The sequence below is a fragment of the Nuphar pumila genome, chromosome 7, assembly GCF_984573655.1.
Source record: "Nuphar pumila chromosome 7, dmNupPumi1.hap1.1, whole genome shotgun sequence".
NCBI lineage: Eukaryota > Viridiplantae > Streptophyta > Magnoliopsida > Nymphaeales > Nymphaeaceae > Nuphar > Nuphar pumila.
The window spans coordinates 8,710,205-8,731,616 of NC_143255.1; the positions used below are offsets into that span (position 1 = coordinate 8,710,205).

The 21,412-nt window shown below is 40.0% G+C and overlaps 1 protein-coding gene across 1 annotated transcript; it reads left to right on the forward strand.

Moving 5' to 3' along the window:
* The first annotated feature begins 1,019 nt into the window (after window positions 1–1,019).
* Window positions 1,020–19,584, forward strand: LOC149831054 (putative pentatricopeptide repeat-containing protein At3g11460, mitochondrial). Its single transcript, XM_090012924.1, has 7 exons — window positions 1,020–1,157; window positions 2,620–2,739; window positions 6,941–8,422; window positions 8,546–8,605; window positions 12,344–12,361; window positions 12,450–12,581; window positions 19,453–19,584. The coding sequence occupies exons 1-7, from the start codon at window positions 1,020–1,022 to the stop codon at window positions 19,582–19,584; spliced, it is 2,082 nt and encodes a 693-aa protein (XP_089869050.1).
* The last annotated feature ends 1,828 nt before the right edge of the window (window positions 19,585–21,412 follow it).

Below are 21,412 nucleotides of genomic sequence, written 5' to 3' on the forward strand. Positions count from 1 at the left end.
CAATCGGATTGGACCAGACCCTTAACCAAATGGGTTCGGACAATAACCCAATCCAAAACTGAATCTGGGTCTTTTGAATTAGACCCAGACCCAAATACCTGATGGGTCTGGATCACAACCGGGTCCAAAATATTTTGGATCTTGACCTGGTTAAACCGGATCAGACCAGACCCAAAACCAAATGGGTCTGGCTTCGTTCCAACCGGGTCAGATCTGATCATCCCTCCGAACCCAAGTGGATCTGGGTCCATCTAAGGGATCGAATCCTTAGCCTGATCCAAAACGCTGGTTCTGACCCATACCCGGACCCGGTGCTGAATGGGTCTGGGACTACAAGATCCAACCCAGACTTGATGCCTTATGGGTCTGGTCCTGGGACAAAACCGCAGACTGGATCCAGGTGGATATTGGTAGACCTGATCCACCCAAAATGGATCAGATCGGGTCTCCACCGGGTTGAAATACCCGGTCTGACTCGGGTCACCCAATAAGAACCGTATAAGATGTGCACTCGGTTTCTTGAAAAATCGAATGCATTCTGTTTCTCAGGAAACCAAAACATCTCGATCGACACTGACCCACGCCGCCGATCAACCCCACGTTGCCCCACGATGACGTATGACGACTGACACCAGTGCCCAGCCAATGATGCATACCGGCGAGGGCTCTATGGCGACCCCCAACGAAGGTCACCCCCCTTTCCTACGAAAGGGTTCCTCTATCGGCCACCCAGTCCGGAGGTTGGCCATTACTACACTGGCGAATGTCGGTGCTCCGGTGATCGATCACATCTGCCAGCAGTGCTGGTGAGGCCGCCAGCCATCATTCCTCCGACGGTCTCCGACGACAACAGACTAGATTGCAGCCCGACGATTGAAGGAGCATGGGGTTTTTAAACCCCGGACGTCAGCCATCCGGCGATCTCAACCCCATTCCTGCCCCGACGACGTCTGCGGTGACCTGGGCGCAGGCCAACCACCCTGTAACCCGACAGCGCAAGGAATCTCAGGTGACGGCCCATGGGATCGAGGGACTTCGCCGGCGCGGTGACCCAATGGCCGCCTCTTCAGGCATATCACCCAATGGCGATCAGCTCGTTTCCCCCAGCAATGGATGACTCCATTGCAGCCCCACGATTGAAGGAGCAGAGAAAGGGGGTTTTAATCCCTAGATAACATGCATCGCCAGACGGACGCCGACAACCTCCCCCCCCCCCCTCGGCGACGCTTCAGGTGGCAAAACCCGACGCCAACAAAAACCTCTCAGCCTGACGGCTACATATTAAACCCTCGATCTCTTTTTTTTTTAATGAGGGCCTTCGGGCGGTAACCGGCATACGGCTGCCGGGAATAGCAGTCGCCCCACGATGACTGTTACAGTCGACCAGTGACCCACGGCGACCGGTGCTCACCTCAAGTTGGCTCTGTTGCCGGTGAAGGTTGTTGCCTCGTGACAACAGTCTGCAGGGAAACGTTGTTGCCTCACAGTGGCAGTAGCCATTTACTGGCGACCAATGTTGACGGGTTGAGGAAACGTTGTTGCCCCATGACGACAGTTCCAGTCTGTTGCAGTCGCCTCACGGCGATAGACTGCTAGAAAACAATCACCTCACGGTGGTTGTTGTTGTCAACCTGTGACTTACGTCGCCCCACGGCGATAGTCGCAGCAAACGTCAGCAGGCCCGCACGTACCCATGCGCAGCAGTATGCGTGGTAGTGGGCCCATAACCCAATGTTGGCGTTACCTGAAACAATATACACAAAAAGCGTACCTGCAAGTATATCTGCTAACGCCACAGAGTATGCGTGCAGGTGTTCAACGCTCTTGTCATCCGGTCGACGTCCACGATGAGCCCAAGTCTTAGGTCGACAGTGAGCAAGACCCTATACCACATCATCTGTACGTGGAATTTGGGTAAACTTGCAGCGAAACTCATCATCTTCGTAGCAATCAACCCCCTTATATAATGAGGAAAGAGGCATTTACCTATGTAACTTCCACCAACTATCTTCCCCATTATGTGGCCCACTAATGGTGTCAAACGGGGTCACCCAAACGGGTTCGACCCAGATCTGTTATGTCCAACATTGCTTTGAAGTACATCTTAGAGCTTTGTGTGGTGGAATTGGATTTAATTGAATTCCCTTGTATTGATTCCAGAATTGTCATTTAGTGAATCAGTTCATGTCTGTCCATGATGACTTCGCTCATTTGGTAAGGACTACTCGTGAATGTCACCAAGTTAACACGACATCATGAGTTTGAAACCCACGGGTGCATGTCCTTCGCCGCAAGGCCAAAGATGGATGTATTCCCTAGTGGGCAAGATGGGTGTATTCCCTGGTGAACAAAGGAACCTGAGGTTTTATGTCAATGAATGTACGAGGGTTTTTTCCCGATTATCCAAAAATTTCATAGGAGAATGTTTTGTACCTACATCTATACTTGGGTGAAAGTTGGTCAGTCAAGTGGGGGATTGTTTCACTTGTTTGTCTTAATGTTTTGCATTTAAAGATATTTTGTTCTAAGTTCTAACCTCTTATGGATGAATGTTTTCAAGCCCTTACAGCTCTGCATGAATCTGATATGACTTCTGAATAATTTAAATGGCTGATGCAGGGTGCTGCTTCAATGGCAGGAAGGAGAATTACTGTTCTCCGTCAAGCCGGCGCAGCTTCTGATCATCCTATTGACCCGTCTTACCCAGAGGGAGCATATCTTACCAACTACTTGCTTCGAGTACTATGAAAAAGTTGCTAGCCGTTTGGAGATGGGGTTAAGATTTGGCCAGGTCGCCATGATGCGCAAATTGAATTCTGTGTTGTTTTTCATGAAACTAACCTTACAGATATGATCTACATGGTTTGGATAGTGGGAATCGACTCTTGGCTCGCCCAATAGGTATGTACGATTTTATAATCCTTAAATCAATAGCTCACAATGTGTGATATTTTCTCTGCTCAAAATTATGTTTTTTGGTCGAAAATTTGCGATCCAAGAGCTGGTCTCTAGCATTTGGACCATGCTCGCTCTACCTGTGAGGTCTGATTGGGTCAACATGAACCACACCTATAATCTCTTACTCATTCGGAATGTCAGGTTGACATGACCAAATGGTCCCCCTTGGAGATGTTCTTTCAATTGTAAATGGGATTCTTCTGTTTTTGAGTCTACCTACTCTAGTCCATTTTGACTGCATCTTCTGGTGTAGCCATTTCTGTTGATTATCTGAAAATTATACTAGGTTAATCATATTATATACCATGTGCTCTCTCTCTCTCTCTCATACGCACACACCCCTGACCTGATTATAATCAAGCAGGGATAAGGGGAGGTTCAATCCAAATTCAAATTTAAGTGATAGTACTGGACTCAATTGAAAAGGTTGAACGAGGGTTTTCCACATCCAAAGTGGAATTGGAGCCGAACTGACAGAACTCAGAACCGAATATAGACCTAACACAGTACAAATCTGAATCTGAATCTGAAAGTCCAAACATGCAAGTCTGAATCCTTGATCCGAATGTACATCAGACTGCTAATGAGCTCACAAGATCAGGTGCGGGTATGACTGATTGTAAGTCCCAGTTGGATCTGTTCCATCCAGGGTTGCCAGAAACTCTACTTACATATGAGAAACTCATTTCCTAGGAAACTGTTTCCAAAATAGGAGACCCAGTGTTTCCAAAATTTGTGGGGAACTTTTAAAAATGCATGTACAACTCATTTCACATCACATGGGAAACCTATTTACTTTATATAGAAAACTCGTTTCTTTATTTGGAAAACATATTTTCCTACATTTCTTGTAAGTTTTCTTTAAATAAGATTTTTTTAATAAAAAGTTGGGATATATGTGTTATTCAAAATTTTAGTGCACGTCACCTTTTGTTAGAGCGTTGCAAGTTTGAACCCCAAATGGTACGGTTGTATAACTGGTAGGTAGGGGTGGGGTACCGGGTTGAAACCCAGCCCATTATATAAGTGGCCTGGGCTCGAGCCAGCCCGCGGGCTACTTGGGACTGAGTTATTTATTAAAAATTTTAATAATATAAAATTTTTGAAAATTAATTATTGCATAGGAACTTGGATAACTATTATTATATACTTAATTAGTTGCATGGAAATTTGTTATTTGTTAATTATTGCTATTTACTTAATTAGTTGTACCGATTAGAAATTAGTTGCATGAGAACTTGTTATTCTCTAATTAACCCATAATTTCAGTCAAGCATTTATGCATTTTAAGATTGGGTCAGTCTGGGGTGGGTCAGACCCGGCCTGCTTCACATTGGCCCATTTAGCCAATGAGTTGGCCGATGGACTTCTCTTCAAACCCGAACCCATTAAGAGGGTCAAAACCCAGCCCGAGCAATGGCCCAGTCCATTAGTGGACCAGTTCGGGCCAGCCCAATGCCCACCCCTACTGGTAGGTGTCTGCCTAACCCCAGCTTTCTCTTTTGAAAAAATTAATCACTTATTTAAAAAAGCTAAATTTTGTATACATTTTTAACATTAAAAGAATGCAATTTTTTTAATGTTTTTTTAGTGAAATGTATTGTATGAAATTGAAAAAAAAAATAGTGTAACTACATTATTTTTTCTTATTTCTTTGTTCTATCAAAATCTATGTTGCATTAAAATACTTTATTTATGATATTTAATAATTTTATTAAAAGTAAGCTAACTATTCACTTATTTATATGAAATACAACCAACTTTATAATAGCTTTGTAGTTACAGTCAATTGTAATCATATGTTTTATAAAAAAAAATTTTGATTCTTATTATTTATCACAATATTAGTAAAAAAGTTACTTTTATGTAAACTTGTAATATTTTCATGATTATCGACCTTTGCATTTGCTGCACACATGTATATGTCATGTTTCCTATTTCACGTTAACTTTAAAATGTCTTGTTTCCCGTTTTTGTTTCTCAACACATTTCTCATTTTCGTTTCCCTTCCTGGCAACCTTGGTTCCACCTTTCACATGAACAAATCACCCACCTGGTTCGAACGACATAACTGAACCAGGTGGTTCCACACCATCCTAACTGGGAGGTTTTGAACCATATGGGAGTTGGACTGGCTAATCTTTGTTGGGGATTTTATTTTATAGGTTAACTCCTTACTAAGATTAAAAGGAATTAGGAATGTTTGAGAAAGATGTCGAACTAGAGACCGTTGGATTTGAGATTCTAAGAGCCTATCATTCTCGTGGATGGGAAGGGCCTTTCTTGAGAAATGACATTTCTTAAAAAAAAATCACTTTAATAAAAATTTCTTTTCCTTCAACAAAGACATGGATTTCTAAAAATTCGTACCATCTCAGTCTTCTTACAAGAATGCTTTCATCAAAGGGGAGGCATGAAAAGATTTTTGTGTTATGTTGCCCTATGATTCTTAGATTTCTGCGGATCTTGTGATTGCAAATCACAATCACAACTCTTTCTCAAGGTTAAAACATGAGAAAAGTACAAGTTGTGATTATGATTGTCGGTTGTAATTGTTTTGCCTTAAATCTCAACTACTTTTGCAATTGCCATCGTTCATCCTACGAAAGCAAACATGCCTGTGGTAGGTGGTGGGAAAAATTGGGATCCACTTGTGCCATCAGGGCAATTTTCCACCATGATGATTTGATATTTGTTTTCACTCATAGTAGGAAAGAGCGGGGCATGATTAGGCGATTGGCCCGAGCACTTTATGAGTGAAAGAGAGGGAAAAGAGAGGCATGGTTAAGCAATCAGCTTGGATATACTTTACAAAGTACTCGGGCTACACAAAACACAAAAAAACACTAACGAGTGTATATGTTGTGGGTTTGCGGAAAATTCTATACCCGTAACAATTTAAATTTTGTGTAAAACACAAATACAAAAACTCGCTATGAGCTAGTGATTGAATTTTGTGTGTAAACATAAAACACAGAAACTTGTCATCTGCACAGGGAACTTCTGTGTTTTGTGTAGTTTGATTATTTTGTAAAGTACTCAGGCCGGATCATTGAATTTGCTTCCTAGAGAAGGATGGCAGCTCAACAAGTTATCATAAAATTTGCATGAAACAAACAGAACTTAATAGGTCATATTTTTAGGATCTGTGTCATACGGACATGCCATTTTGGCCACTTTCACCTAATGACACGACCAGCAGAGACATGATCATTCTTTAACTAATTTTAATGTTATTTCAATAAAAGCGATACTGTTTGATACCCTCTCGATTAGGAACCCTAGTGAAAAAATGTAATATTTTTTTATTTTTTCAGATTTTTTTTACATGTGACCCTTTAGATTTGATCTACCTATTAAGTATTTTTAGGATAATCCAAAGAAAAAAAAACTATCACCGATCGCACATTGTCTGACCTTCTATTGGTAAAACCCCTGAGGTCCTCCCGTACACTCAGCTTCAAGGGCAAAGGACGACACCCGTAGGCTTCGAACTTGTGACGTCCTGTAAACTTAGGTCAATTTGGTGATATTCACGAGTCTCTTGGGAGCTGAATCCGGTCTGTTCTTTTTCTTATTACTTTTTTTGGTCAAAAAAAATCTCGAACTTGTGAGATTTTGAGGTAATAAACCAGAAAAGGTTTTTGTTCGTTCGATCCGGAAATCTCCTTTGGGTGAAGTCCGCGTTTGACGTGCAAGCCACATTGTGGACTATATGTGTTCTTCCTCCTCCCACCTTCTTCACATTCGCAATTTTCGAACCCATTCTTATTGTGGCACTACCAACGACGCCCTTTACGCTTCACTCCCTCTTCTCCTGCAACAAATCTTCCCTACCCATCACCCCTCCGCCTATACTGCCCTCCTACGAGCATGCACCGAAGCCAAACTCCTGTCGTTGGGCCGATCGCTTCACGCCCTCCTGCTCAGCAATGGCTTCTCTCAGAACCCCCATCTTCAAACCAGCCTCGTCGCCATGTAGTCTGCTTGTGGACATCTCCCCGTCGCCGATCTCGTCTTCGGCCGCGTCCGCGAGAAGGACGTTCGATCGTGGAACGTGATGATTCGAGGCCTAGTCGATCATGGGCATTGCCGATCGGCTCTGAATTTGTATTCTCAGATGGCTCAACGGCGAATCGATGCCGATAATTTCACGTTTCCCTTCGTTCTCAAGGCGTGTGCCGATTTGGGCAATCTCGAAATGGGCAGAAAAGTTCATGAATCGATCAAGAGAACCGAGTTTCGGCCTCATGTTAGCGTGTGCAATTCGGTGATCGCTATGTACGCGAAGTGCGGCGAGATTGAGGGGGCGCGCAAAGTGTTTGTTGAAATGCCCCAGAGAGATTTGGTGTCTTGGACGACGCTGATATCTGGGTTGGTTCAGAGCGGTTGGTATGCGGAGGCGTTGTATGCGTTAAAGGAGATGCTTGCGGATTCTCCGGGAGTTCGTCCTTCACCGGTGACTCTGGCAAGCGTGTTGCCTGCGTGCTCGTCTTTGCGATTGCTTGGGATGGGGAAGGAGATTCACTGCTTTGCTGTTAGAAGGGGATTGTTTGCGGATGTGTATGTCGCGACTGCCCTTTTGGATATGTATGCGAAATGTGGGGCTATGAGCCTAGCAATCAAGATGTTCGATGAAATGCCTCAAAGAAATGTTGTATCTTGGAACAGTATAATTGCAGGCTATAATGAAAATGGCAAGTACGTTGAAGCTCTTTCATTTTTTCGAAACATGGTGTCGTGGTCATCGTTATCTTCTTCACCAGCTTGCTCTTTGAAACCGAACTTGGTTACCCTTGTCAACCTTCTTCCCTCATGCGCTCACTTAGCAGCATTGCACCATGGCAAAGAGCTACATACCTTTTCTATAAAACATCAGCTTTATCCACATTCTACCTTCATCTCGAATGTTTTAATCGATATGTACGCAAAATGTGGAGATCTCAAATCTGCTCGTCAGGTGTTTGAAGCAACAAAAGAGCGGGACGTGATCAGCTGGACGGCTATGATCTCTGGCTATGGCATGCATGGAGATGGGGCAAGTACGGTAGAATTGTTCTATCGCATGCTCGAAGCAGGGATTAAGCCAGACTATGTAACGTTTGTTGGAGTGCTATCTGCTTGCAGTCGATCCGGGATGCTTGAGCAAGGCCTAGAATTATCAGAGAGAATGAAGGACGAGTATCAAGTTTTGCCTGGCATTGAGCATCACGCCTGTGTAGTTGATCTTTTAGGTGGAGCAGGCCGCTTAGAAGAGGCATTGAAATATGCAGAGCATATGCAGTGCAAGCCCAGTCCAGTTGTATGGGGATCACTTCTTGGGGCATGCAGAGTTCATAAAAATGTACTGGTCGCTGAGATAGCTGCAAAGAAGTTGTTTGAAATAGAACCTGACAATGCTGCTAACTATGTGCTACTTTCAAACATATATGCAGATGGAGGCAGATGGGGAGATGCAGCTAAGGTGAGGACTATGATGAGGGACAATGGGTTGAGGAAGCAAACGGGTTCGAGTTGTTGTAAAGGAGAGGGTGGTATCCCCTGTGAGCATGCATCCTTGGAGAATTGACATTGATGGGTTTTTTAGTGGATATGGTTAAAGGCATATGATCTTGATGTCAGTCAGGCTAGTGGGAGATCAGATCAGGTGATATGTCAAAACACAGTTTTTTTGTGTTTTGAAATCATCACCGTCCATAGCCTTCATCTTTGTATAATGATGACATCAGCTTTTTTGGTGGGTCCCACTACGGTGATGAATTCAGGACACAAAAGAATTTGTGTTTTGACTTGTCACCTGATATGACCTCTGATAATGGCAATGTTTGGAGAGCTGATTCAGTCATTGGCCGGGTACCTTGCACTGTTGCACAATGACTGGATGGCATGGAATCAAGCATCAGACAGTATTGACTGGTCGCAAGGTACTCTACCGGATCACTGGATCTCCTCTTTTACGATTCATAAAGTTTATTTTTTTGAAAGAAAGATTATGATTGATAAAGTTGTGTAAAACATGATCCCAACTTTGTAGTAAACAAATTACTTTAAAACATCATTGTGGTTAGATTGAATAATATTACTTGCACCTGTGATTTCTAGTTCAATATTTCGGTACCTTCAATTATAGCAAATATTTACGCCTACTTAGTGTGGAAGAATTTAGCTAGGCTCGGGATATAAACAATTAATTGTCCTATGATATGTTTTGATTATTTATTTGGCTTAACTAAGGAAGCTTATTGGATAGATTAGACAAATTCACGATAATAAGAGCAAATAAATCGGGTTCCTTAACCAATAATAAAACTTGGTTTTTGCGAACATGATGGTTCACCTATATTTTTTGACCCAAAACAAGTATAGTCAAGTATATTTGAATCAGGTTGAAATAAGATAAGCATATAAGCCTAGGTCCTGTTAAAGCTGGATTTAACCTGGCCATTTTGTCTGTCTTGTCTAAAAGTCTACTTTTACCCATTTTCAGCATATGCTAGTTTCGCAAAGTCTTATATCTCTTATCTGAATTTAGAACTTCATTATTCAAGAAAAAATCCAGATCTAAAATCAAATTCAGTATTGGCTTATCTATGACCTAAACCATCTCTGACTTGTTTGCATCCCTATGTGCACTCGTCATGATGCTCATTCGGGCTGTCAACAGGTGAAGTATCTGACCTGCTCATGTGCTGATGAACAAAGTTTGACAGTAGGACTGTCAACAAAATCAACATGGTTGACATTTGGTGTAGTGGTTTATGTTTTGTTTTGTATTTGGGAGGTTAAGACTTTGAGTATCATTGCAATCAATAGACTTTTTATATTAAATACATTTGTTGACATTTTATCGTCAAACTTTGTTTATACTTCTAGAGTAAGGGTAAATTAGTAATTCATTTTATGAGTTACAAAGGTACTAATTCATCTCATGAGTTTTTTTTTTTTTTTTTGAAAGGCAAGCTGGGGTTAACCAGACCCCACCAGGTACTAGTTCATTTCAACGTATCACTGGGTTTTGAACGTGCAACTTCTCATTACAAGGAGATGTGCACTGACAGCTCCTACTAACCATGCTGAGCCCCGTTGGTAATTCATCTCATGAGTTACAAAGGTAAAATGAAACATGAGTTAGTGTTAACCAAAAATAAAATAATACCTTTAAAACATGAGTTAGTGTTAATTTATGATTGGGGAAATTTGATTAACCCAAGTAAAAACTTTTGTGTGAATTTGCAAACTCTTGGTGTGCACATAAATTAGACTCAAAAGTTTGAAGCTATTTGAAAATTTTCCTTTCTATATACTGCACAATCAAACTAGAATTCAAGTTCGGATAGTTTTCTTTTCTTTTTGGTTAATGTGTCACTATAGTTTGGACGTTATATTACTGGGCCGAGAGCTGTCACCTTGAGGATATGAGTCGGTGCTGATTCTGTAAAACTTCATGTGTATTCTCCCTCTGACCCATTAGGGACAGTATTCCATTTGACTTGCATTCACCCTTCAACTTGAAAGCCTCAAGTCAACCCACCTAGCTAAGTGTGCGAAGCCCTTGTGGCTCAGGTTTAGGGGTGTCAATGGGTCTGGTTTGGTTTGGATCCAAATGAAACCAAACTTGGATTAGATTTTTAGGTATGGTATTGGGTTCAGACCCGAGTTTAATCAAGTCTGCTATAATAAAAATCATACTCAAACTCGATAAGAACTATATAAACCAGACTCGGACCATACCCGGTAAAATAATAATTTTTATTATTTTTGTATTAAAAATTTGTGGGTCTTAATTGGAACTCCGGTCGAGCCTGGGTCTGATCGGACCTTCGGTTCGGACCTAGGGCTTAATAAGGTCTTCTTATTTGTCATCATACCCGAACTCTATATAGGGTTTAGTCCAGGTAAACCCGACCTGTTGACACCCTTAGCCAGGTTCAAGCAGTTGTTGGCCCAGATACGAGAGAACTCATGTTCGATCAGAGTTTTGTTTTATTTTTCCATATCTAGTATTAACTCAACAACTGGTCGATTAGAGAAGTGAGATCATGTAGAATTTAAGTTGAGATTTAGCAACTATGCTTAGTATCTATGTCTCATGGACATACCAGTTTGGCTGTGTCTCTAGTGACACGTTAGGACACGTGGACACTGATACTGACACATGCTTATAATATTTTAACATTATTTTTTTAATGTTTTAGTTTTTTATTTTAATAAAAATACAGTTTTATCATTAAAGTAACAAAAAAATAGATTTTTATTGATTAAAAATTTAAAACAATTTGTGTCCTCGTGTCCTATTTTTCAAAAGATTTTCGAACTTGAGAGTGGAACCCGCATCACGCATCCTCGTGTCCATGTGTCTTTGTGACAGAGCTTAGTATGTATAAATTTCTTACACAATTATCCATGAAAAATACGTTGGCGTAATGACTGTGCGTTCCCGTGTATCTCACCATTGTCTTGGATCGTTTTTAAGGTTAGTATATGTGGGTATGAATTGGATATCCGATCCAATTCTTAAAATCATATTATATATTCATGTGAGTATCTGGAATGATCTCTTTATAAGCTGCTCATATCCGGACCCGAATCTAGTCGAGCTCAAAACAATAGGTCCTAAAACCCGTTATGTTTTTTTATCAGGGTCTTCATTGTTTACAAACCCAAGATTACGGATCCCAATCGGCCGCGTATCCAATCACAAATCCAACCCGTTGAGATTACCCTCACGCACAAAGTACCAATTCAATAACTTAAAAATATCGTGGTATTATTTCATTACGTATAGCGATATTTATGTTTTACCGATAATTTCAAAACATCACGATTTTTTGAACTTTCATCATCTGTTGCGAAAAAAAGAAACCTATAATACCCTGATATTTTCAAAATATCGGCGATATGGTGACGACGGCTGGAACCCACCCACATCCCACTGACGCGAGTGGGGCCCGCCACGAACGACCAAAAACCAGCACCTTCCGTCCGTACCATCACCGTCGTCAGCTCCGGCCACGTGTCAATGTCTTGAAACGTGTCGACTTGAAAAAGCCTCATGCTTTGGCTTTTTCAGTGGAAACCCCAAACTATCCCCCAAAAAATAAAAACATTTCTATTCTGTTCCCTTTCGTTATTGGCCCAAAACGGGCACCCAATTTTAGAAGGCACACTTTCTCTCCTTCTCCATGGGCTTCTCTGCTGAGCCTGGAGGTACTTTTTTCTTCTATTTCTTTTATTTTTTTATTTCAAATATATAGAGAGAGAGTTATTAAACGATATTCTTCTTTTGATTTCTCTTGGTTCTTGATTGTTGTTTTTCCAGTGTTCCTTGAAACCCTAATCTATTTCTTTTTTTATCTTTCTTTCTTTTTTTTTTTGGTTCTTGCAGATTAAAGGATTTTCTGAGGTTTGTTTTTTCACTGTTTCAAGAGGTATGTTTGTTCTAGATTGCCTGTTGTTTTTACTTTTTTCTCGATGTTGGAGTGTGTTATTAGTTCTCGAGATTGATGTTCAGGAGAAAACCGTGTTTTTTTGCGATTTCTGCTGTTGTTGATCATGTTGATCTTCCCCTTGATCATTTTGTTGTTATTGGTCTTCTTCTTCCTCGACTAGGGTATCGAGGTTCTGTGAGTTTCCCATGCTGGTCCTTTATTTTTTCCAAGCGGCGATGCGGATGAGACTTGCGACTTCGGCGTTGAAGATTGCGGTATTTTTATTGGCGCTGGCGCGGGAATAATTTTGAAATTGTTCTTGGTTGTTTTCTTAGTCGTATCGTTTAGTGGGATGGAATGATGGTTGTGGTGGCTACCGGCAGGCTTTTATTTGGTTTCCTTGTTGGTTCCCTTTCGGCTTTCATTAGTGTTTTGTTAGTTGAAGCTATATGCCATGGCCAAAAAGTACATCTTGTGATGTGACATGGAATAATGAGTTATCTAGTATGTTTGGAATGCTAGATCATTGTTCCAGTAACTGTGTGTAGGGGTTAAGGGTAATCTTTGAGTTCTTACAGTTACCATCGCCACTGGCATAGATTTTAGTAAGTCGTTGTCGTTTCTGAGGCTTATGGATGGATGAACCAGAGTTACTGGAAGCTTCTTAGGTAGGTAGGAAGCTCGCTTCGCGGAAACTCGCTTCGGAAGCGCGATACTCATCTCTTTCGAAACTTCATGGGAATCTCGATTCTCCCACACTTTTTCTATGCTTCCCAATCACATGGTCTATGCTTCCTATATGCTTTTCTCACATTTTTTTCATGTATTTTCTCTCACTCTTTCACTCACTTTCCATGTATTTTCTTTAAATTAGTAACCATCATTGTTAGATTTTAACAAAAATATAATTCTTTTCTATGTCACATGGGTGCGGGTGCGGGGGGTGCGGCACTTTCAAAAACCTTGGGTGCGGGGGGTGCGGCACTTTCAAAAACCTTGGGTGCGGCAGGGGCAAAAATGTAAATATATATAGAAGGGGGTTCCCCCCGGTGCGGGTCCCGCTGCGCGGTCATCGAGCGGGGGTCCAAGGGGGGCCGCCCCTGGCGGGGGGTTATAAGGGGGCAGCACCTCCCTCCCCCAAGAATTTTTTTTAAAATTCTGCAGCCCATTTCATAGGGCAAATTTTTTTTTTTTTTTTTAAATCCAAAAAATGGACCGAAATGACCCTGGGTGCAGTCAATGCACCCGGTGCCGCACCCGCGTTGAGTCATGTCGACGCGGGTGCAGCACCCTGCTAGCCGAATCCTTGTTACATAGATTCTTTTTACTGAAAAATCATGAAATATAAGAATGATCAATTTTATTTTAGTTTTTATTTGTTTCTTGTTCGATTCCTATTCAATTACCATATTGCTTCATTTTTTTTTAATATTTCGCTTTTAAATTGATACTTCGCTTCCCGCTTCCTATAAATTTTAAAATGCCTCGCTTCCGCTTCTTGTATCGTTTTCTGCTTCTGCTTCTTAGTTTGGCAACCTTGGGATGAACTGATGGATGGTTCAAGATCAACGACTTTAACTTTGTTTCTGGTTTTTGGGGATGTGTTGTAATGTTTTATTTTGTCTTGTTTACTTTGACAAATAGTTCGCTATCTTTCGTGTTCACCGGACCTAAGAGTTGAGACTTGAACTTCCGCCATTGTTCAATGGGTTGTTTCTTCTAACCTGCCATGGGAGAATTTGCAGCCTTTTCTGGTTCAGTCGCTTTTCAGTTTGTTAAGAAGTTTCTGGTGCATCTGTTGTATTCCACTATTTTTTTTAATTAAAAAAAAACTAGCCATAAGCAAAATATTGGATGAGATCTAGGATTTCAAAATTGTGGTCCATATTAAGATGATCCAGCTTTTGCCATGGGTTTGATGAATGAGCTGATTTATTTGACAGAGCAATATAATGGACCGGTAGAGGTGTATCAATTCATGAGTCTTGGTAGGATGGAAATCTCAATGAGGGAAAATCTAGAAATAGCTTGAAATATTTTGTTGCTTTGAGGAAATCTCAAGAACTATCAGCAATATAGAAATGTACAAGTATAAAAATGAAAAAAAGGAAAATGTAATCATGAAATTACCAAAAGGAGTGTTTTTATTGCATTAATGTTCATGATAAAATGCGATATTTTGAGAAAAAGTAATAGTTTGAAAATATCAAGATAAAATCATTCTATATGTCAAAATATCACCAATATTTGCTACATAGAGCTGTAGTAAAGCCCCTTTAGCATGCTAAGATGTTTTGCTTTTTATTCTTGAGTACAAGTGATTAATATGTTAACAACACTAGGGTTTTGGGAAAGTTGGATGAGGATATTATATTTCAAAGAGAATCTGGGTAAAGCTTGGAATTGCTCCTACTTGTCATATTGTAGGGATTCATTTTGTGGATTAAAAATTTATTCCCGTTTCTATTTATTGTAGTAAGAAACAAATCAAGTTGCTTCATCATGGCTAGCAAGCAGTGGCTGGTATATGGAGTTGAGGAGAGACCTTTAGGGAAAATGAAACTAATAACTGGTTAGCCTTCATCAATCTCCTATGGAAGTGGTGAAGTTACAATTTACAACCTTGCTGATAATATTATCAATTAGGTGTGTTCAGGATGGCCTCTTGACATAGAGGATAGAGCCTTCTTAAGCCATTGGTTTATTAGTACACCAAAATTTCTCAGGATAATAGCCTTTGAAGGAATTTGTTATGTTGGGTCATAGTTTGGATATCTTGGACATCAAATTATTAATTAGTTTATGATATTTCCCTTCTACGATGTGCATTTTATGCCTTTTCCTTTCTCGTTAGAGAACATTTCCTCCTATAATGTGCATGATTCTATTGAGTAAACAGAAAGGCATCATAAAGTCATGCTTGAATATGTTTTGGCCAAGGATCATGATTTTTTGGTGTTTCATCAAAAACTGCGGTGATAAAGCATCTCCTTCTATTTATATCTAATGTAGTGTGTTTGTGAATGTGCACATATGGCATTATAGGCTTGAACAAGTTTATACTAGAAAATGCCCTGTGTTTTTGATAAGTTTCCAACTTTATTTTCCTTATTAATTGTACGATGGTCGAAACCATTTGCAGGAATTTTTTGGAAGATCCAACAAATCGCATTCTTGGGCTTAAGGAAAATTTGCAGTAGATAAAACTTTGTCTTTAAGGAAAATAATGAGAAAAGCTTGCTAAATTCAAAAAATAATAAGATTGAATACAAATCAGAAATGAAAAACTCTTCAGGGCATAAAGAAAATAAAAAAATATTGCAGTGAACTCACATTAAAATTATGGTGAAATCACAATATCGTGAAATGGGCTGGTAAATTTATCTTTTGTTGGAAAGATCATGATCTATGAAATTGTCACAATAAAGTCATGGGAAATTTTTTCCTGCCAAAATTTGGGTCATGGTTGAAAGTTGAAACCACCTTGGTCATCTTAGGCATGTTAATGTAAGGCTGGGAAACAAGCCAAGCCGCTCGTGGCTCGGCTCATGTTCTGCTCGTAAAGAGCTTGCTCAAACTTGTAAAATAGGCTCGGCAAGCTGAATATGAACAAGAGGTACTCAGCTCGGCTTGACTCTTATAAGCTCGTTAGGTATTAAAAAATGTGTTTTAGATATATTTTACATGTATCCTTTTGTAATCCTATTTCTACCAGCTCTAGACCAATGTATTTTTTCTATAAACAAGCCAGCTTGAACACTTCAGGCTTGGCTTGTTCAGCTCATTTACCAGCCCTATGTTTAGGTAGCCTGTCATGCTCTTGCACTACTTTTGTCACAAACAAGATAATCAGTTTGTTAAATGTGTGCTTATTTGATATTGTCTTCAATAGATACAGATTTTATGACCTGAAAGTTAAGTTGTCACCAAAGTTGTATAATTTGTAATGTCTTGTGAAATACATTGCAATACAGGAATGTGGAAGGCTAATAATAAGATACAATGCATCCTCAAAACTAGTTTTAGCAAGCTATCACATCTATATCTTATGTACGAAATGATGTGATGATGCAATATGATACATATTAGTATCATATAACAGTCATAATTGAAGGATGTGTATAGGATTTATTTACAATTCCTATTGTTTGTGATGCTAGAGCTCTCTGGCCTTTTCATAATTCCCTTTTCCATTTTAACTGCCATCTTGGTTGATCTTTAATTTACCTTTACATCTTGGAGTTATGGGCAGTCCACAGTTTGTTACACAAGTATTAAGGTTTAACTGTTTATTATAGACTCTTGTCTTGTAACAATTGTTTGAACATTGAACTATATGAACTCGATTATTGCGACCCTAAATGGTGTTCATAGGTTCTTTTAAAATAAAACCATATGCATGTTAGATCAGCAGTGCAATATCTTTATACGATAGTTTACACATTTTTTGTGCATGATTTACTTCTCATTGCATATAATCACTTAATGAAAAACAGTTTTAATTCCCTTATGGTTATTGTTGGGTTGGGTAAATAGTATGCCTCTTTGTTCTTGACTTCCTGTTCCTTGGCTGGGCAGTGCCTTGGGTTCCTTGAGATTGTTGTTATCACTTACGGAGTTCAAATGGATTCTCTTTAATAGGCTCATTGCATAGTAATGGGTGTTGGTATGGGTTATGACATGGGTATGACAAGCACAATATGGTTGTTTTCCAAAAGGGTGTGAAGTTTGGTTGGATTTTGTATGTCATGTGCACCTTAATGTTTAACTGTGCACATAGTTGATCAACTAGGTGTCTAGTTGAGCTAAGAATTAGCTTCTCGAGTAGGTCTAAGTCTCCTAGTCAGGTTGACTGACTAGGCTATCCTAGTTGTCATTTTTTTCCTTTTAGAAGTTAAAGCACAATGGGTCAGGGGTCAAGCCCAATACTTTCTCTCTCTCTCTAGATATAAATATATATATATATTTGTGCTTCACCTTCTTCTTCTGCCCCCATCCATCTGCTTCTCTTTTCACCCCTCCTCTTCCTCTGCTCCTTCCTATCCAACCCACCTCCTCTTGTTGTCCATCTTCTCCTTTTTATCTTCCACCTTCCTATCCCTCACCTCTGCTTCCTCCTCCTCCCCTCCCTCATCTCTTTTTCTACCTTTGATGTACAGCCCTTATGTAAATTGGCAATTGAGAGTTGTGTCATAAAATTTTCATATGTTCAAGGATCGTTTGTCCTTGGATTATTATGGTATGTTTCCTCTGCATGCCAGCACTTCACCTTCTTCATGCTTTATGGTCAACTGCTACAAACGGTTTAGACATGATGTTTTTTTTTTTATTGAAAGGCATGCTGGGGTTAGGCAGACCCCTACCAGTTTTTTATTCAACGTACCACTGGGTTTGAACCTGACAGCTCCTACCAACCACGCAGAGCCCCCCGTTGGTAGACATGATGCTTTTGCAGAGGTTAGGACTTGGCATATTCTATGTGTGGTTTCGGAATGAGGCAGGTTCCTCATTAGTTGTTGGTAGAAATGAACTCTGTCCGCCATTCTTGTGTATATAAGGTGTCTTACCTTTAGCATATTAAGGCCCTCCTGTAGCTTTGTGTCGCAAAATGATACAGATCCCGATGCACTCCAAAATGAACACCAAGAACCCAAATATAATGTATTTGAATACAAACTAACCATAAGAAATAAAAAATGAACACAAGTATTATGAATGAATAATTTCATTAAGAATGAAATTCAAAATACAAAGAACCTCAATACAAAACACTCAAAGCACTCAAAAGAGCCTAAGTCTACCCATCACTCTCTCGACCTTCACACATACAATCACCCACACATTTGTAGAGAAACAGGAGAGAAGAGGGAATAAAGAGAGCACCAATCTAGCCATTAGACTAGCCTCCAACAGCTAGATAAAGTCAACCTAGGTTGACTAATATATATATAGTAATTGTTCTGGATTTTGAGACAGAATTTTTCTGTCGCTACTTTTCGATAAAAAATGGGTGCGAAATTCTCCCTTTCTCCCTCTCTCTCTCTTTCTATGATTACCCCCAAATCCTCCCCTTCCCCATCCATAGCCGGTCGAAGCCAGGTGCTATTGCCGTAACCACCATTGCCTTCTCTCTCTCTCTCTCTCTCTCTCTCTCTCTCTCTCTCTCTCTCTCTCTCTCGCCCACCACTCTACTCCCCTCCCTGTCACCCCTTCGCCCCTCCTGCCCATATCACCTGTCCTTCTTCACCCCCTCTCCCTCTCCCTCGCTACAACACCCTGCAATCTCCCTCTTTCTCCCATTTCGCTCTCCCCTCTCCTTCTCTGCAACCATCGAAGGACTCACCCGTTGCCTGTAGAAGCCCCAGCAGATCGTCACCAGAGCGGCGACAAACCCTCAACCGTTGGAGGTCAAGTGTGCCCTTTTCCTTCTCTCTCCCCCCTCTCTCTCTCTCAACAGATCTCTCCCTCTCTCTTGAGCATTAGGCGAGGTGATCCTCTCTTGAGTCCTCTTTCTCTCAATCGATCTCTCCCTTCACCTGATGCTCTAATGTTAGGGCTTCGTATATCTTTCTTGCCTCAACCATCTTTTTAAATTTTTTTCGTTGGTATTCTTTTCTTCTTGTTTGCTGGGTTTTGTTTCATGTTTCTCTTGTTTTATTTATAAGATATTGATGTAGCAAGCCAATGTTATTGATTGGCTTTCTTCGTTCACCACCATTCTCAATTTGTCAAGCATGTCTTATTGTTGGTTGGTTTATCTACTTGAGTGTCGTTGATGCTTGAAAAAGATATAACTAGCCTTCTTGTTTCCTCATAAACTATGGCATCATTTTGTTGATGGTGTAGTTCGTGCCTTTGTTTTCTGCATATATGGAATTCCTGTCCATTTTGCTTTTGATATTGGAACTATTTCATCACCCAAACAATTTCTTATGGTTAATGTCTGTTCAAGTTATTGGGATAGGTTTTGTGCTTGTTCAAGAAACATAATATCATGTTTTCTTATGTTTGATATGTTGCCAATGCAAAGTAATTATGTAGTAATAGTTTGGTTTCTCTAAACTAGACAAACATGGGTCATGACCCTGTTGTCAAAGAAGCATCAGATCATGTTGTCAAGACTATTCAACAGAGGTCTAATTCGCTGGCTCCATATGAGCTGCTGGAGATCCTTACTGTTGCTACTATCAAAGGGTGAGACAATAGTCAACTCGACGTTAAAAATGTTTTTTTCCACTATATTTTGAAAGTGGAAGTTCTCATGAAAGAGCCTCTTCGATGCAAAGATGTTACGAATCCTGAGTATGTTTCAAGTTAAGAAGGCCCACTATAGACTTAAACAAGCCTCAACGACCTAGTTTCATAGACTAAGTGTTTTTCTTGCAAATTTAGGATTTCTTTGTAGCACTACTGATCCTTCTATATTTATTAGTCACAAGACCTGCAAAACTCTTATTTTACTCATATACATTGATGATATGATTTTGACGAAGAACAATACCGAACTCATGAAAAGGTTTATTGAAAAAATCATACAGGAGTTCCCTATTAAGGATTTGGGTCCTCTTCATTTTTTTGGGGTATTGAGGTTGACTACGATAACCAAGGAATGTTATTGTGTCAAGAAAAATATACCAAGGATCTATTGGAACGGGAAAGAATGCAAGATTGTAAGGTCATTGCTAATCCTATGGCTCAAAAATGCCAATCTAATCTCTATGAACGATTTCATGATCCCACTATGTGCAAAAGCTTGGTAGATGCCTTGCAATACTTGATCATTACTCGACCCAAAATATCTTTTAGTGTTAACTATGTTAGTTAGTTCATGCATGATCCCACATTTGCTCATTTGCAAGTTGTTAAACGAATTCTTTGATAAGTCAAAGAAATAGTACACTTTGATAAGTCAATGAAAAAAAAACATACCCAAGGCAATCCTAGGTGGTCTTCATGCTGAGAGAAACTTAAAGACCTGCATATTTTGGAAAAAAGACGAATCAAGGACTATCATCCTCCTCCCCTTGTAAATCTTTTGATTCTCATCTTGCTAAATTGAACTTATTCAGCCTGTACGTGAGAGAACAAAAGAAAAAAACCAACGTACACCATGAATGTTGGTCACATTGACCGAACCATGTTACATATACTTCTGTTTTTTTTTATCTTTGTGTACTATTTTTTTTTTTTACTTTAACCTGAACGGTTGTGTAACATTAGAGAGCCTTCACTTGTCCATGAGCCATCCTTAAATGAATGTTTAAAAACTGGTATAGTTTTTATTCAGGGAAACCTTGTTGATCTGTCAAGCCAATATCGTCTCCGTACCCATCCTATGATCACAAGCTCTCAAGATGGTAAAGTTCATCAGGAACCAAAGTCGGTTCTAACTATGCAGAGGAGATGAATGCTCTACGTAGAGATCAGACGTGGACCTTGGTACTCTTAATGAGTCTGGTAATTTGGTTGGGTGAATGAAAAGTAGAGTTGCCCATATAAGAGATTTTTAAACTTTTTTCACGGTTGATTTTCACTGAATCACTTCCCTGATAGCCCGAGTGAATCAGTAAAGCATTCAAGTACGGTAAAATGTGGTGTGAGTTACCTGAAGGGGGTACCATATGAATCATCTCCCATCACCACCAAAGATGCATGATAAGCATAAGGAGGACCAGATTGGAACTCCCAATTGATTTGCTGACATGTTTTGGCCGTATGACCGACCTTATCACAAAACAGACATGATCTAAGAACTGACTGCACTCGAGTCATTTGATGACTTGCCTGAGGAACTAGGGAGAGGAGCACGGCCATTGAAATGGCCACACCCTCATCCCCTAGACAGGCCACCACAACACGATTATTATTTTGGGCATAAAAATTCTAATTTTTCTAAGAAAAGTTGATCTCCTCATTTCAAATTTTAATTTGATTTGAAATATCTAAGTTACACTTTAATTTAAATTTGATTTTTGAAGTTAAATTTAAACTTAAGTATGCAAATTCATATTTGTTTTTTGAACTCA

What these genes read in the sequence shown, in the direction of transcription:
- LOC149831054 (XM_090012924.1), top strand. Translation starts at nt 1,020, where the DNA reads ATGGGATCGAGGGACTTCGCCGGCGCGGTGACCCAATGGCCGCCTCTT. An exon ending in GATGGGGAGATGCAGCTAAG is followed by an intron (nt 8,423 to 8,545) that starts GTGAGGACTATG and finishes TGGGTTTTTTAG; the next exon opens with TGGATATGGTTAAAGGCATA. An exon ending in GACTAGGGTATCGAGGTTCT is followed by an intron (nt 12,582 to 19,452) that starts GTGAGTTTCCCA and finishes TCTCTAAACTAG; the next exon opens with ACAAACATGGGTCATGACCC.